General features: G+C 34.7%; 2 protein-coding genes across 5 annotated transcripts; both read left to right on the forward strand.

The window, feature by feature from the left end:
• Positions 1-219: 219 nt before the first annotated feature.
• On the forward strand, positions 220-5,646 carry LOC120073357 (auxin response factor 3). Of its 3 annotated transcripts, XM_039026157.1 has the most exons (11): positions 220-1,261; positions 1,462-1,521; positions 1,905-2,084; positions 2,241-2,325; positions 2,454-2,544; positions 2,625-2,789; positions 2,926-3,045; positions 3,131-3,206; positions 3,872-4,031; positions 4,122-5,035; positions 5,304-5,646. In XM_039026157.1, the coding sequence occupies exons 1-11, from the start codon at positions 962-964 to the stop codon at positions 5,346-5,348; spliced, it is 2,196 nt and encodes a 731-aa protein (XP_038882085.1). In that variant the 5' UTR covers positions 220-961; the 3' UTR covers positions 5,349-5,646. The 3 variants fall into 3 exon arrangements, with proteins under 3 accessions (XP_038882085.1, XP_038882083.1, XP_038882084.1); XM_039026155.1 differs by having other exon boundaries at positions 221-1,261; positions 4,122-5,646; XM_039026156.1 differs by having other exon boundaries at positions 226-1,261; positions 1,465-1,521; positions 4,122-5,646.
• Positions 5,647-8,546: 2,900 nt separating this feature from the next.
• On the forward strand, positions 8,547-13,883 carry LOC120074673 (MLO-like protein 6). Of its 2 annotated transcripts, XM_039027881.1 has the most exons (15): positions 8,547-8,860; positions 8,926-8,983; positions 9,098-9,261; positions 9,333-9,449; positions 10,702-10,762; positions 10,927-11,015; positions 11,123-11,197; positions 11,288-11,376; positions 11,493-11,542; positions 11,653-11,693; positions 11,781-11,954; positions 12,040-12,075; positions 12,198-12,326; positions 13,107-13,528; positions 13,741-13,883. In XM_039027881.1, exons 1-15 carry the CDS (start codon positions 8,753-8,755, stop codon positions 13,742-13,744), a joined length of 1,617 nt encoding a protein of 538 aa, XP_038883809.1. In that variant the 5' UTR covers positions 8,547-8,752; the 3' UTR covers positions 13,745-13,883. The 2 variants fall into 2 exon arrangements, with proteins under 2 accessions (XP_038883809.1, XP_038883810.1); XM_039027882.1 differs by lacking the exon at positions 13,741-13,883 and having other exon boundaries at positions 9,333-9,371; positions 13,107-13,697.
• Positions 13,884-16,199: the final 2,316 nt, after the last annotated feature.

Below are 16,199 nucleotides of genomic sequence, written 5' to 3' on the forward strand. Positions count from 1 at the left end.
ATAGAAAGAAAGAAAGAAAGAGAGAGGATGTAGGGGAAGCTTGTGAATGTAAAATAATGATGATGATTAAGGGGAGGGAAAGAGAGAGTAGAAGTTGATTAGTAATGATTAAGAAATGGAATGAAAATTTGAGGAGAGAGAGAGAGAGAGAGAGTGAAGATTGAAGGATATGAGAGAGATTTGTGGAGGTAGAAAGGGACAGGATAGACATCCCACCGGAAATACGGGCGAGCCGTACACAAATCGCTGTTTATTCAGTTTCTGATATTATAATGGTGGAATTTAACTAACCAATGCTTACTCCTACTTTCTTTTTCTTTTTTCTTTTTTTTCTTTTCTTTTTCTTTTCTCTCTCTCTCTCTCTCTCTTCTTCTTCGTCTTTCTGCCATACATCACTCCTTGCAGTCGCAGTATTGCAGCGGCTGCAGTACTGCTCCAGTTCAGTCTCTCTGCACAGCCACACAGAGAAACAAAGAAAGAAAAAGGGAGGTGAAAATTATATCAATTCCTTTCCCCCCATTTCTCTTTTCTATCTCTTTTCTTACTTTTCTTTCAAATTAACCCATCAAATCTTGATTTGATTTTGATTTTCCCCAAAACCCATTTCCAAAAAGAAAAGAAATATACGAAATTTGGGTGTAAGAGAGAAAAAGGGGTCGAGAGAAACAGAGGTGTTTGTGTTTGTGAGAGAGAGAGAGAGAGAGAGAGAGAGAGAGAGAAGGGTCTGGTCTGTGTTGTTTTCTGAGTGAAAGACCCTCTTTTAGCATTAGCGAAGGTGCACCCATTTCTAAAAATGCAGGCATGAGCTCCTCCTCTTCTTACCTCGCACTCTTTCTTCTTCCGTTCCTGAAACTCTCAGAAACCCTTCGTCTTTTCAGGCTTCTATTTAACCACTTCTTTCTTATTCTTCTACTTCTATTGCTGCACGCCTCCTCTTCTTTCTTCTAGGGCTACCATTCAAATGGGTGCTCTCATCGATCTTAATACCACTGAAGAAGATGAATCTCCCTCTTCTGCTGGTTCTTCTGTTTCTTCTTCCTCCGCTTCTGCTTTAACCTCCTCTCCTTCTCCTTCTGTTACTTCCTCAATTTGCTTGGAGTTATGGCATGCCTGTGCTGGTCCTCTCACGTCTTTGCCCAAGAAAGGGAGTTTGGTTGTGTACTTGCCGCAGGGTCACTTCGAACAGATGCAAGAATTTCCGGCTACGCCTTGTGATCTTCCTCCCCACATCCTCTGTCGCGTCATTGATGTTCAGCTTCATGTAAGGCCATTTTGTTTCCTTCTTTGTTTTTCTGGGTGTGAGTTTTGTGCAGTGTTGATGATCTGTTGATGCCATTTTCCTGATTCTGTCTGATTTCTTGCAATTGAATTGGGACGTGTTTCAATATATGGAAATTTACTTCCTCAAGCTGAATGGGTTTTTGTTAAATCGCTTACTGTATGAGAAATGTGCTTTTAAAGCAGGCTGAACCTGGGAGTGACGAGGTTTATGCTCAGGTTTCGTTGTTTCCTGAAAACGAGGTGAGTTTCTTTTTTCGCAATTTTTATGTGTCGTTTGCATTCCGAGAAAATATCTGCTCTCCCCCCCCCCCCAAAAAAAAAAAAAAAAAGAAAAAAGCTTGAAGGGGTTGATTTTGATGTCATTTGAGGGTGTCTTCTGGTTAAAAAAAAATGATATTTGAAGCTCCCTTAACAAGACTGAAGACTAGTAGTTGGTCGAGTTAAACCTTCCTTTAGTGTTCAGCTTCGATCAACTCTGTTGCACAATATAAGTCTTATCTCTTATAAGTAGGCTACAAGTTTTGTTCTCTCTGGTAATGTGCAATTAATTTTCTTCCTGCACTTTCTGCTCCTTTGAATCAGATGAGAAGGTTCTGTTTCTGAATGCCATTATTGTTTTTCAGCAAATGGAGCATAAGATGCAGGAAGAGATGAACAATGACAGTGAGGAGGAGGATGTTGAAGAAGGTGAGAAGACTACAACACCCCACATGTTCTGTAAGACCCTTACCGCTTCTGATACTAGTACTCATGGAGGCTTCTCCGTCCCTAGACGTGCAGCTGAGGATTGCTTCCCGCCATTGGTATTTGTTAAGCTCAAGCATATATCTCTCTGTTTTGTTTTTCATCCTGTATTGTTTACGACCGTTTTTTGTTTTAACATCTATAACCTATTCAATATGCTTGTATGCTTATCTCTTTTGATTATTTAACGATCTCAAACCTTATTGATTCTGTAGGATTATAACCAACAGAGGCCTTCACAAGAGCTTGTAGCAAAGGATCTCCTTGGGCTAAAATGGAAGTTCAGGCACATATATCGTGGTATAACATGGAAATCTCAGATATTTGGTGCTTTACTTTCAGAGTCCAATCCTTTTGCGCGATTACTTGACTACAGTAGCTTGTTTTCCCTAGTATTTGTTTCTGAGTTCCCTTTCTGGTTTGAGCAGGGCAGCCTAGAAGGCATTTGCTAACCACTGGATGGAGTGCTTTTGTGAATAAGAAAAGGCTTGTTTCTGGAGATGCAGTGCTTTTTCTTAGGTATTTAGGAATTGTGGTAAAATTTTAAGTTGAGATGACCGTATGCCTCGTGTATGATTATCATACGATTTCACTCACAGGGGCAATGATGGTGAACTAAGACTGGGAATTCGAAGAGCTGCACAGCTTAAAAGTGGTTCGGCCTTTTCTAATATTTGCAGTCAGCAGCTCAATGCTAGTAGTATCATGGATGTGGTTAATGCAATATCTACGAAAAGTTCCTTTAGCGTATACTACAATCCCAGGTATCTTATTCTTAAACCATTTGATTTTATTTAAAAGACTGTTCTCTTAGTTCTCACCAAAACAATATAGAGATACATGGAATTCCTTCATCGTGCATGATTGTAATGGATTTTGTATCATTGCTTGTTAATGCAGGGCTACCTCTTCACAGTTTGTCTTGCCTTTTCACAAGTTCTTGAAGAGCATTAACCATTCTTTCTCTGTTGGAATGAGGTTTAGGCTGAGTTTTGAAACCGAAGATGCTGCAGATAGAAGGTGTGCTATCAGCGGTTTACTGCTTTGCAAATGAAGTATGGTGTTGGAACCCTCACTAATAGTTTTTTCATACTCCCATCCACAGACACACTGGACATATAACTGGAGTTGGCGATGTGGATCCTATTAGATGGCCAGGATCAAGGTGGAGGTCCCTTTTGGTATGAAACATTCACAAGTTTGCCTTTTACACACAAAAATTCGAGTTTAAATATATTAGATTTTTCTTTGGAGCTTTTTAGAATTCAAATGGTTATCGCCCTGTAAGTGTTTGTAATGAGTATCAGTCTACTATGGTTTACTAACGCATCTGCCTAATGAAATTGAGGCTCTCTTAGGCTGTTTTTTGTCAGAGATAAATGCATTCAATGTTCTAGTATAATGTTTTTATCTACTAGTATTATCTGGGCTTCAGAGAAGTTTAGCCTTGGGTTTTCTGTATTTGAGTTATCCACATATAAATTGATAAGATTTTGTACCTTAGTTGAAAAGATAAATAGATGTTTGGATTAAGAGGATGACTGAATGCTTACTTGGGATTTCTTGTGTCTAATCCGTGGCACCACAAGGATTTAATTGGTTTCTGGTGCTTGACAGCCTTTGCTTTTAGCACTTTAGGCCAAGAAATCACTTCTTCATTAATGTGAATATGTAGTCTGTAATTTGATTTTGTTTATTTTGAAGTTTCTGCAGTTCTTATAAAAGTGGGATTCCTTGCATTTCTCACTATGGTTTTACATGCTCCTGGTTTTTTTTCTTTAATGAATTTTGATATGCAAAGGTTCAATGTTGTTGCTTTATATGGTCAAATCTGATTTCTTCTCAGGTGAGGTGGGATGACGGTGAAACTAACAGGCATGGCAGGGTTTCCCCTTGGGAGATCGAGCCCTCTGGTTCTGTTTCTTTGTCAAGCAACTTGGTTCCACCTGGTCTGAAGAGAACCAGGATTGGGCTCTCTTCCACAAAACTAGAGTTTCCAGTTCCAAGTGAGTCTGTCATTCATAGTGTACAACATATTTTAACTTAACCACTCACCCTCACCTACCATTCATTGCCCTTTCTGTTGCTTCTTGCAGATGGGATTGGAGCATCAGACTTTGGGGAATCTTTAAGGTTCCAGAAGGTCTTGCAAGGTCAAGAAATTTTAGGTTACAGTACTCCTACTGACGGTGACGAGAACAATCGTAATCCACCCGAAAAGAGGAGATTGTTTCCTGGTTTACATGGTTCTGGGATAGCTCTGATGAGAAATAGTCCAAGAAACCCACTTATCAACTCAGAAACTTCCTCCCGGGGTATCATGTTTGATGAATCCTTCCAATACCATAAGGTCTTGCAAGGTCAAGAAATATTTCCAAGTCCCTTTTATGGTAGGGCCGTGGCCACCAATGAAGTCAAGGTAAGTGGTGGTCGTGGTCCTGTCGATGGCATTCGAATGTCTAGGACTAAAGACGGATGGCCCATAACAATGCAATGTGAAAATTTCCTCACACGGTCTTCCATTCCTTCTGTACAAGTCTCATCACCATCTTCTGTATTCATGTTTCAGCAGTCATTGGTTCCTGTTCAAAGCCTTACTTCACATACCCATGGCAATTTCGCAGAACAGAGGATTATGAACAAAAGTACGTCCCTTAATTCTGGTACAGCATTTATGACCGACCAAAGCTTGAATACTGAAGTCATCCAACAAGGCATGTGTCCCACTTCCTTGGGCGAGCAGAATCAGCTCGGCCTATCACATCCTTCAACAACGATAGCATCGGCAGCGTTTACAGGCAGCAAAGATCTGTCTTCAACTTGCAAAGCTGGCTGTAGATTGTTTGGTTTTTCATTGACAGAGGAAAAAAATGTTGGGAATACAGACAAGGGTTCTCCAACAACAAATCCCATTAATGCAGGAACAACCACTGTATTGTCCAATATTGGAGTACAATGTCCTTTGAAGTCTCCCCTGATGAGCAAGGTGGTTGGAAGCAACTGTACCAAAGTAAGTAACTTATCTGCCCGTGCCGTAGAGGCGATATATTTTGCATAAACATATTCGATGATTGGATCTTGGAAGATCGCTACTTGACATAGACATTTTATACCTGAATTCTGAAAGGTCTCCTCTGCAATCAGGCTATTGTAGATACTCAGCTTCTAATTATCGTTTTTGTTTTTCAAAGAAAGAAAGGTTGGATAAAAAAGAAAGCATTAGCCAATGAAAAAAGCTTTGTCACAGCCTGATAAATCTGATCTGCATTGTGATGCAGGGGGCTTTTCAGTACCACTTTGCAAATTACAGTACCTACTACTGAATGAGTCTGACTTATTTGGAGGCAGCAAAGAACATTTGGGGTTTAAAAAAAAAAAAAAAGACTGCTGCTTACTTTTGTTGTCTTGAATTACAAACAATGCTTGTGCAGGTGTTGAACACCTTTGAAATCCTCTAGTTTTAGGACGTCAATTTGGTTTGAGTTATCAAACGAAAAGAACACCTGGTGTTTTGTGTTGATTGTAATGATATCCATTTGTTGTTGTTGACCTTGTACCTCAGATTATAATTTGTGTATTGTTTAATGTTTAGACTGACGGTGCTAAGTAAAAGTTATTCCAGTTATGGAGAAATTATGATGGAAGGGGTGTGTCATGTTATGATTTTCACCCATGAATGTTGCCATAAACTTTAGAGGCAAAACTTGTTGGCGTGAAAAGACATAAAATTTGGAAATACTACTACATGTTAATTGTATGGTAGAGATTTAGCTATAGCTTTTTAAGGAAAGTTAAAATGCTTCAATCATTGAAAAGGATAGACTATGAAATATAAAAAGGAATCAAGAATCATTTCTGCATTTTGCATTTTTTTTTTCTTTTCCTGAATTTCAGAATATTGATATTCTGGTTAGACTCGTGACTTCTTTAGCATGTGTGAGTTGTGACCCATCATAGGTCCTAAAGTTTAGGGTTCCAAATTGGAAAAGTTGCATTAATAAGGAAGAAATTCATTTTCATTACTTTGGTCCTAGAATTCAAAATGAATTAAAACTTATTTTGAGTTTGCTCTTAAGTATCGATAGAAATGAATTATATGTGAGATTAAAGTTACTAGGACAATTGTTGTCTACTGAAAAAATGAGGCCACCGTATATTTTAAGACTCGTGAAATGTATGTAATATTTTTGCTAATGTTGTTATCCCATATAGAATTTTGTTAACCATTGCTGTGACAGTTGTGTCCCCAGAAAAGCTCTTCCAGTTGTATGAGCTCTATAAGGTCACAAGAGAATATGCTTTTTAAATAAAATATCAATGTTATATAGTTGCTTTGTGACATTTTCTTAGTTTCATGTATTTTATTATATTTATTTATTATTTTTTTTTTGAGAAACAATCAGATAATACGAAAAGTTTTGATATTTTACAATTATGACTTTGTTATAAAATATTTTATGGTCTTATTTGAAAAATATCACATGGCCTCATCTCATTTGGGATGGGACTGAATCTTGGAGTGAAAAATCTTTTTATACTTGGAGATTTTATTTTCTTTAAAGAATTATTTTTCTCTATTTTAAATTGGTTCGGTTAGTTTTAAATTTAGAGATTAAAATGTGTTTTAATCACTAAAGTATACTTAAATTAAAAAGCTAAAAAAAAAGTTGGAAATTAAAATGGGTGGTAATTTGAATATGCTATTTTATAGGTGTGTCACCCATATTTGATATTTTATAAATATGGAAAAAAAAATTCAAATCTAGATTTGTTATTCCATTTTTGCCTTGAGCAATCAATTGATAGAGTGAAAGAGAGAGAGAAGGGCAATCGGGTGATCGAATGTGCAAATGTCGAAGGAGGTAAGTGATAGGGAGGTGGAGCAGTGGTTGGTAGCAAATGGTGTAAAAGAGTACTGGTTGGTGAAAGAGAGATCTTGAGAGAGGGGTCTGTTGCATGCGAAGAAGAAGTTCAATTTTTTTTTTTTTAACAAAAAAATCTAAGTGCATCATTATGAAATATATCAACCCATTTGAATGTATCATTATCAAGTTTATAAATAATATATCAATTAAATGTATCAATAGTATATTAGTGTATCGTCATTATAAAAAAATGCATATTTATTAAGTTTATCAGTAGTATATAGTATATCAATCAAGTGTGTCAAGTTTATCAGCTATATAAATAAATGAATGATTGACTAATTTATCAACAGTTTATCAGTAAAGTGCATTATTATCAAGTATATCAGTCAGATATATCAAGTTTATCAATCATATAAACAAGTGCAAGATTGACAAATATATCATGTATGTTGCGAAATCGACAATTAAAGAACACAAAAAGGAACGTAAAGTAGGGAAGATCGACACATAGATATAGTGGTTCACTAACCGTGTGTTAGCTACGTCCAAAGACAGAGGGACAACAATATTATTTGAGAGAACGTTTTCAAAATTACATAAAAAACAACGAGACTCCCGTACTAAATTGTTCGAAGCGCCAACAAACAGATTCAAGAAATTTCAACAATGTATATCGATGAAGTGCATCACGATCAAGCATATCGATAAAGTGTATCAAGTGTATATTGAGAACATATGCAACATGTTACATTTTTTATGCATGGGTTGGACTTTATTTTTGGCACTTTTACAAACAAGGACAATTAGTGTAACTTATTTTGCCCTTTTGGCAAATGTCCCTAAAAAGTTGTGTCAAATTGAAAAACTAATTAAAAATTGTGCACTTTCTTTACATGTTATTTCCGTAGTGAAATTTGTTTTTAAAGAAAAAAAAAACATATTATGCAAAATAGTTTAAAAATATTAATTATAGAAGACAAGATAAATTTAGTCTCTCTAATAGTCGGAGGTTTCATTCGCGTATCCATATTGTCAAAGAAAGAAAAAAAAGAAAGAGAATAAAACAAAGTTTGAAAGCAGAAAAATAAATGAAGAAAGGGATGTTATGACTTATAGAAAAGGAAGTGAGAGAAAAATGGAAATAGGGGTGTAATTCAAATAAAAGCGATTATTTGGGGTTACAACTTAAAATTTGCAACTTACAAGTCCTTCCTATGATTATTAGACTCCGTAGTCCGTACCAAAAAAAACGCTGAACGCCCCGTTCAAATCGCTACCTTACCTCTTTCCCTTCAGTATTCCACAAGCCACCTTTCATTTTCTTTCCTATTTCTTTTCTTCACGTCATCCATTTTTTCTCTTTCTTTCTTTCTTAATAATCATTCTTTTTCACATTATTCAATTAATTAATAAATAACTATATTAATTACAAGGTAAGGTTAGTCTCTCAACATTTTTTTTTAAAAAAATTTTCTTAAAAGGTAAGAACTCCATTTTTCTTTAATGATTATTACTCCAAATATATTTTTGACGCATACATAAAAGTTGATAAAAGTAATTTTGAAATTGACAAAAATAATTTTAATAATTTTAAAATGACTCCCAAACATGATATAAGTTAGCACGACGAAAGAATGGATACAACCGAACTAACAAATAAAAGTCACATTAAAATATTATAACATAAACCTTATAATTTTGTGTGAAATGAGATGATAGTAGGAGTAAAAGTGATGGGGATTATTGTGGATTTTCTTGCATAATGCATCGCTTGAGCATTAAAACCCAGTCCAATCTCTTCATTTAGGCGTCGTGGTTCGTAAGATTTGTGAGAGAACAGAGCATAGAAGAAACAAAAGATGGCGAGTCTGGAACGAACCCCCACATGGGCAGTGGCCACAGTCTGTTTTTTGTTGATTCTCATTTCAATTTCCACCGAATTTCTGCTTCACTTCCTTGTCAAACGGGTACGTACGAACCATCACCGCTATTCTATTATTGTTGTTTCATTCCGACGAGTTCTGGTTTCCAGTTTTTCAGCATCAAGAGAAGGAAATCCCTCAGGCAGGCTCTTGACAATATCAAATCAGGTCAAAAATTACAAACTAATTACCTTTTCTCTGTACATATATATGTATAAATTTTTAAAAGAAGTTCAAATTTTTATGTGGTGGGTGTTTTGTATTTTGGATGAATTTGTGTAGAATTGATGCTTTTGGGATTTGTATCGCTGTTATTGACGGTGAGCGAGAAAGGAATTGCTAACATTTGCATTCCTAAGAGTTTGAATAAAAAATTTCTGCCCTGTCGTCACTCTATGAACTTCAATTCCAGTTACTTCATGGAAGAACCCAAGTGTGATTCACAGGTAATTAACTAATTAAGCCTAATCATTTATTTAAAAATCCTAATCTTATTTTAAATTATTTGGTTGATTAGGGGAAAGCTTCATTGCTGTCTAGAGACGGTGCAAAGCAAGTTAAGTATTTGATAATTTGTTTAGCCTTTGTTCATATCTTCTCCAGTCTGCTGACCTACAGTCTTGGAATTGCCAAGGTAACCCATTTTTGTTATTACAAACAAACGAAAACAATAATAACAACCATCTAAGTCTTGCAATTTCCACCCTTTAATTTTACCTTACACTAATTTTGAGATAAAGTAATCTTATGTGCCACCAATGAAGTTGTAAATTATATATTTGAATATGAATTTGACAAAAATAAGTTTGGTCTTTTTTCTTGAAATTTGTAAGTTTGGGCAAATTTATTAAATGGTTGAGAAGTTTTTGTCTTAAATACAATTTATTTTAAACATATATTTAGCTTATATGAAGAAAACGGTTTTTTTAATATATAATAAAAAAATATTCTGGATTGATAAGAAAATTTTAACCCCAGATTATGGTTCGATTCAAAACAACCTCAATAGACTTTTACCCTTAGATTTATAGGCAAAAGAAGTTTGTTTTAACTCATGTGAATAAATCTAAACACATCCATAAAAAGACTAAACATACATAGTATCTGTTGCCTTCATCGATTAGCTTAAATTTTTAGGTCAATCGGTGATTTAAGATGATATCAAAACGGATGATCCAAGGAGATCTTGTATTTAAGTCCCTACAATGTTATTTCTCGTCAATTTCCTTTGAACTTCAAGCCCTCAGTTTTGATCTATTCTTTTGTTGATGAATTTTTTCCCTTAACCTACCTTCCAAATTTACTTCCCGTTTGGGTTGATTTTTTCACAAAAAACCAACAAGTAGGGACAAATTTTTTTGTTTATAAATTTAAAGGCAAAAGACTTCCATGGTTGTTTTGAAACAAACTTCTAGTTCAAAATAAAATTTTTGAAAGTTTAAGGTATAAATGAAACGAACCTCATAGTTAAAAGGGATATATATATTAATTATTATTTAACCAAAAAAATTCAATCTATTAAACTAAAGATAATTACAATTTAATTTAGTTTGACCAAAGAGTCAAATTTTCTCACATTTCCACTCGTAGTTAGAGAAAAAAAAAAGTTGGTATAAAAAAACAAAGTATTTAGCAGAAAATAAATAATGGGAAAGATGATTAAAAGAAAGAAAAGAAAGAAAGCGATATTTTGATAGGCCATTGAAACTGCGGAAGAAAATAGCGTTGATGAATGATGAGATGAGAAAGTTACGTGTAGCGGAATAACAATTTTACATAAATTTCTTTTGGGCAAACTCGTGAGAAGACTTTCCATATCTTTACAGATAAGACTTCACCATCCTCAATAATCTTCTTTAAAAACGTACCGTTGTTTTGTATTGCAGATGAGGCGATGGCAGTCTTGGGAAGCAAAAACAAGAACGTTGGAATATCAATTTACAACTGGTAAATATATAATTAATGCTGTTGGGTGTTTTACAAAATTTAGCTACAAATTGAGAGAAGAAAAATGGCAGCTGTGGACCATCCTCCATTGACAAATGACAATTATATTGTTTTTTCTTTTCCATTTGTGTGGGACAATAATTAATGAACTAATTACTTACTAGATCCAAGAAGATTTCAATTTGCTCGTCAAACATCCTTTGGAAAGAGGCATCTCAAATTCTGGAGTGACCATCACATTCTTCGTTGGCCGGTATCCTTCTTCTTCTTTTAATTAATCTATTAATCATCTTTCTTCCGACATTAAATCCAAAAAAAGGAAATGTAATTTTAATTTTTTTTTTTCTTTTTGAAATGTAGGCCTGTTTTCTTAGACAATTTTATGAATCTGTCTCCGCAGCTGATTATCTCACTCTTAGACATGGTTTCATTGCGGTAATTAGATTATTGATGTTAAATCAAGCAATTTGGATCTCTAATCTCTGAAAATTAAATTATTGATTTAGAGTTTTTGTGGAATGACAGGCCCATCTTGGAGAAGGAACCAGCTTTGACTTCCAAAAGTACATAACAAGAGCTCTAGATAATGATTTCAGTGTGGTTGTGGGAATCAGGTGAATGAGAATCAATGAATTAAAGCCTGAAGAAAACTGTAATAAATGGCCTTACCCTTTATGTGAATATCCTTGAAATATTACTAATTTTAATGGGTGGTTTTTACTTCTTGTAGTTGGTGGGTTTGGGTCTTTTCTGTGATCTTCATATTCTTCAGTGCACATGGTAACACTCAAAATCTTCTCTTTTTTACTCTCTTCCAAACAAGAAAATTGATTTTTTTTTTTACAGTGCAAGAAGCTAATTATAAGAGTCCATCGTTCAATTTGATGCAGGGTTCCACAGCTATCTATGGCTTCCCTTTATTCCATTATTAGTAAGAGAAATAGTATTGAACTTTTTTAGATACCTTTCTTAGGGTTTGAATTTGAATTAGAATGATATTTTTGGATGAACTTTTCAGATGCTTTTGTTGGTTGGGACAAAGTTACAAGGCATCATGACAGAGATGTGTTTGGACAGCCATGAGAAGTCTCATGTCGTACGAGGAACTCTGCTTGTTAGGCCCAGTGACCATTATTTTTGGTTGGGCCGGCCCAAGTTGCTTCTCTATTTCATACACTTCATTTTCTTCCAGGCAATAATAATAATAATCAATGTTTTCTCCAAAGTTTTAACTATTTATGAAACATTGAGAAATGTTTTGTTGTCTACTTTTGCAGAATTCTTTTCAATTAGCATTCTTTTCATGGGCGTGGGTAAGTACTAAGTATTAAGTACTAAGTATGTTAGCTTAATTTTCTTGGAAGATTAATGTAATTATTTAAGATTAATTAGAGGGGTTTGGTAATTAATTAATAAATTAACTTAATATTTACAGTTGAAATTCGGGCTGAGATCGTGCTTTCAAAGAGAGATAGGAGATTTGGTAATAGGAGTTGCGGTGGGGGTGCTGGTGCAGTTCATTTGTGGTTATGTCACTCTGCCTCTCTATGCACTGGTTGCTCAGGCAAGTTACTAAAATCATTCTTAAACATATTTTAATCAAAATTTGAATGCATGATGTTGACGCTAAAGGGTTAATTCTATTATACATTTAAATAAATTTAGAATGGAGGGATAGATGAGGTCAAGCAATTTAGTCAAGGTTGCTTTAAAGTAAATCAATCGATCTATGAAGTACATACACAAATACTTGACATGAGTACAACACTGTACACACGGAGATACATTATTTTTTTAAATTTTTGGACATGATTACAACACTGAAAAATTTATTAAGAGCAATGATTAGGTGCAACCTAGCCTACACCTAATCCCATACTCCTTGTTTTTTATATGCACATAGACAAAATAAAAAAAAAAAAATCTTTTTTATTAAAGAAAGACCGTTCGGCCTCTTTGGGCTACTGCATGACAGGAGCGAAACGGTGAGGTGAAAGGGAGCTAGAAAACTAACTGGACTACATTAGAGATAGGTGCAACCCATGAAGCATCCAAATATTTATCATTTATTAAACTATACGATTTTCTAGGATAACTGTCTTAGATGATAAATCTGCTGAAAAATATTTCCATGCATAGGAAAATGTAACTGCTTATTAGTGATAGACTATGATAAGATGTCGATAGTGACATTTTTCTATATTTATAAATAAATTGGTTTATTTTTGTTTATTTGAAAATAATTATTTGTTTATTTTTTTAAAGAAAATTCATCAATAAATTTATGCAAAGGCTATAGTAAAAATGGTATTCACTTATTTATAAAAATGTTTTGTTAAAAAAGATGGGAAGTTCGATGAAGAAAACGGTGTTCACGGAGGGGGTAGTTGAAGGGCTGAGAAGATGGAAAGGGAGAGCGAAGAAAAAGGTTGCTCGAAGGCGAAGAGGCCGCCATGACTGCGACTACAACTTCTCGCAGTCGCCACCGCGGGTATCGGTTGACGCCGGCGTTGATTCGCCGCCGTCTTTCAGACTTGAGGCGGCGCCAATGTCATCAGTGGATTATTATGGTCGTTTACAAGGGGCAGGACCCAATAAACATTATAATAATAACACTTGTTCGGCTGCTGTTTCAGTCAGTGGCGATGAGGATAAAATAAAAGGCAAAAAACCACTTGACGAAGCGGAAGCGGATCACAAGGCCACCTCATTGGTTGCCTTTGACTGGGCTACCAAAATACACCGTAATTCTTCAAGACATGCAATGTAATACATTTTCTTTTCCAACTTAAAATCTTACTGTTTTTTTTTTTTCCTTCTTCCTTTTGTTATTTCTAGAAGTTGGTTACTTTATTTGTATTATATTATATATATATTTGTACATTATATTCCCAATATTTTGAATAAATTTTGCCCTTTTGTAAATTTAGATCGATATATTTCCTTCTCATTTGTGTGAAAAACCATAATTATCGTAGGTAAATTAATTCAAAGGTGGCCGGCCCGGCTCTAGCCTCTAGTAGCTCTCGGAGAGGTAAATGGTTAATTACCAAATTTATGTTCACCTGGATTAAAAATGTAGCCAACTTTTGGTTAATATACCTTTTGATTAACTTTTTTTTCTCGTTGGCTTAACTTTTCGTTAATTATCAAATTAATTTTTTGATTTATGGTCACTTGAACATACCTTGGAGAAGTAAGTCCCACAGCCCACCGTTGATATGCTTATCTTCGACCGCCATCTATGGGTTGGCTTCCTCCCGAGAACATTATCTAAGAGTTCTAATACTAATTAATGCAGCAGTTTAGGTCAAATCCATGGCTAAATAAGAAAAATTCATTCTTTAAAATGAGAGAATACTCTCTAAAGAAACATGTTATATTGAAATGAATGATTAAAAGAAAATTGCCAAAAATAGGATAAATTTAGAGGAATTAAAGAGATTTAGGATGAATTTTCAAAATAAAGAGTTATGGGACGAATGAACATATGAAATATCCAAATTACCTCTAATGAAAAGAAATCATAAAAAGAAAGAAAAGGAAATCGTCAGATTCACAGTCTTCCCTCTTGCGTGCGATGGGAACTTTAGATGGCAGGGTAAATCAAACGACGACGACGACTTCGAATTGCAATGACAACAGTGATGGCATTACCCAACTGACAACGATGACAATGGTAATTACCCCGATGATAAAGATTCTAAAGTCGTCGATGAAAAATACCCTAATCATCTTGGTAAATCTCTTTTTTCCTACTCCATTTTTTTTGTGTAGTTATATCTTCGAATTAATGGAATTTTAGTAAACTTAAGTTTCTTTGTTTTCTTCCATCAATAATTTGGGGCTTTTGGATTACTTGTGGCATGTAATTTGAATATGTTATTTATAAGTTTTTCATGTTGTCCTTTTTCCCTGCTTCTTCTACAAATTGGCTAACTACGTTGGTGTTTTCTTTTGTTGTTACAATGATTAGATAGATCGATCTTGCTTCTTTGTTCTAGAAAAAAAACTGAGTGGAAGATTATTTTGAATTATTGAATTACTTAGTTGATCTTGTTGGTAGGCATGTTAGTCTTCAAGCCCTTTTACACTTCCCCAGCAAGTTTTCAAGTGCATAAGAGTAGCAAATTATGCTTTTCCCAAAACTGGAATTCATATTTATTGCTTATATGGGTCTTCTCATTGCGGGTTATGGATAATAATGGGTGTGTTTTTGGTGCCCCAATTCAAGATGCTAACTATCTGAACATCACGAGCGTACTGGATCTCAGATGTCGGACTATGTAGAGGAAATTTAAAAGACATACACTTAAAATGGTTTTACTCCATTGGAGGTCCGAAGGAAGAATCAATAGGCCTTTTGAACAATAGATTTAATTAATTGATTCCTTAGTAATGTTTATAGATTTTACACTTTGTCGGATGCTTTATAAATAATATATTTGTCTCTTATTATCGAAGATTAATATATATATATATATATTTTAATTCATTGACTATTCTAGCTTCTAAGCGATAGCATGACGATTACGAGTTCTAGGCCACGACAAGGATGAGTTCCCAAGGGGGATTAAATTCTTTAGTTTTGGAATCTTGTAGTGTTTAATGTCATTTTAGTCGATTTTTTTTTATCTTGCAAGTATCACCAACAACAAACAATATGACAAACATTAGGCGTGTTTCAGAATAAGAAATGAAAATTAGAGAGTGGTGAGACTATGAGAGTTGAGAAATTCCTTAGTATGATTTCTATATTTCTGTATTTCTCAATGAAATGAATGAATGATACAATTGCATATATATATATATATATACAGGTAAAAGAGAACAAATTGTGCCCTAATCCAATACGTGTACGACTGTGCTGGAAAGGCTTCAACATAATGTGTAGAGGAATAATTCCAGATAATTCTATCCATATCCAGTTCCAGGTAATGGCCAGCTTGGATGGCGAATCACCATTTGAGTACCTCGTCATCATCTTCCTCATTATCCTTAATATCCCCCTTTAAACAATGGGTTAGATCTACTAGACCGGGTTTGTTTCGGAGGTATGAGTATTGTGGATATGTGAGAGGTTTGGTAAGACAGTCTGCAAGTTGCTCTTCCGTGGGAACATATCGGACTTCTAGTCACTTAAGGAGAACCTTAGAGCTCATGCATTCGGACTTTTGTGGACTAATGAGTGTTAACGCATGGGGAGGTTATGAATATTTCATTAACTTTATAAATGATTATTTAAAGTACGATTATATTTACCTAATTCATTTTAAGTATGAAGCTCTTGAAAAGTTTAAGGAATTTAAGACCGAGGTTGAAAACCAATTAAGTAAATCTATTAAAGTATTTGGACTTGAAATTCCAGGACTATATGATAGAACACGGAATTCAGTCACAACTCTCTGCACCGGGAATATCTCAGCAGAACGGTGTA

This window comes from Benincasa hispida, chromosome 3, assembly GCF_009727055.1.
Source record: "Benincasa hispida cultivar B227 chromosome 3, ASM972705v1, whole genome shotgun sequence".
Lineage (NCBI taxonomy): Eukaryota > Viridiplantae > Streptophyta > Magnoliopsida > Cucurbitales > Cucurbitaceae > Benincasa > Benincasa hispida.

Bases quoted from the DNA above. Each gene is read 5' to 3' on its own strand.
- LOC120073357 (XM_039026155.1), top strand. From the start codon at position 962: ATGGGTGCTCTCATCGATCTTAATACCACTGAAGAAGATGAATCTCCC. The intron at 1,522-1,904 runs GTGAGTTTCTTT...ATTGTTTTTCAG, and splicing joins CGTTGTTTCCTGAAAACGAG to CAAATGGAGCATAAGATGCA. The intron at 3,207-3,871 runs GTATGAAACATT...ATTTCTTCTCAG, and splicing joins CAAGGTGGAGGTCCCTTTTG to GTGAGGTGGGATGACGGTGA.
- LOC120074673 (XM_039027881.1), top strand. From the start codon at position 8,753: ATGGCGAGTCTGGAACGAACCCCCACATGGGCAGTGGCCACAGTCTGT. The intron at 8,861-8,925 runs GTACGTACGAAC...TCTGGTTTCCAG, and splicing joins TTCACTTCCTTGTCAAACGG to TTTTTCAGCATCAAGAGAAG. The intron at 11,543-11,652 runs GTAACACTCAAA...AATTTGATGCAG, and splicing joins CATATTCTTCAGTGCACATG to GGTTCCACAGCTATCTATGG.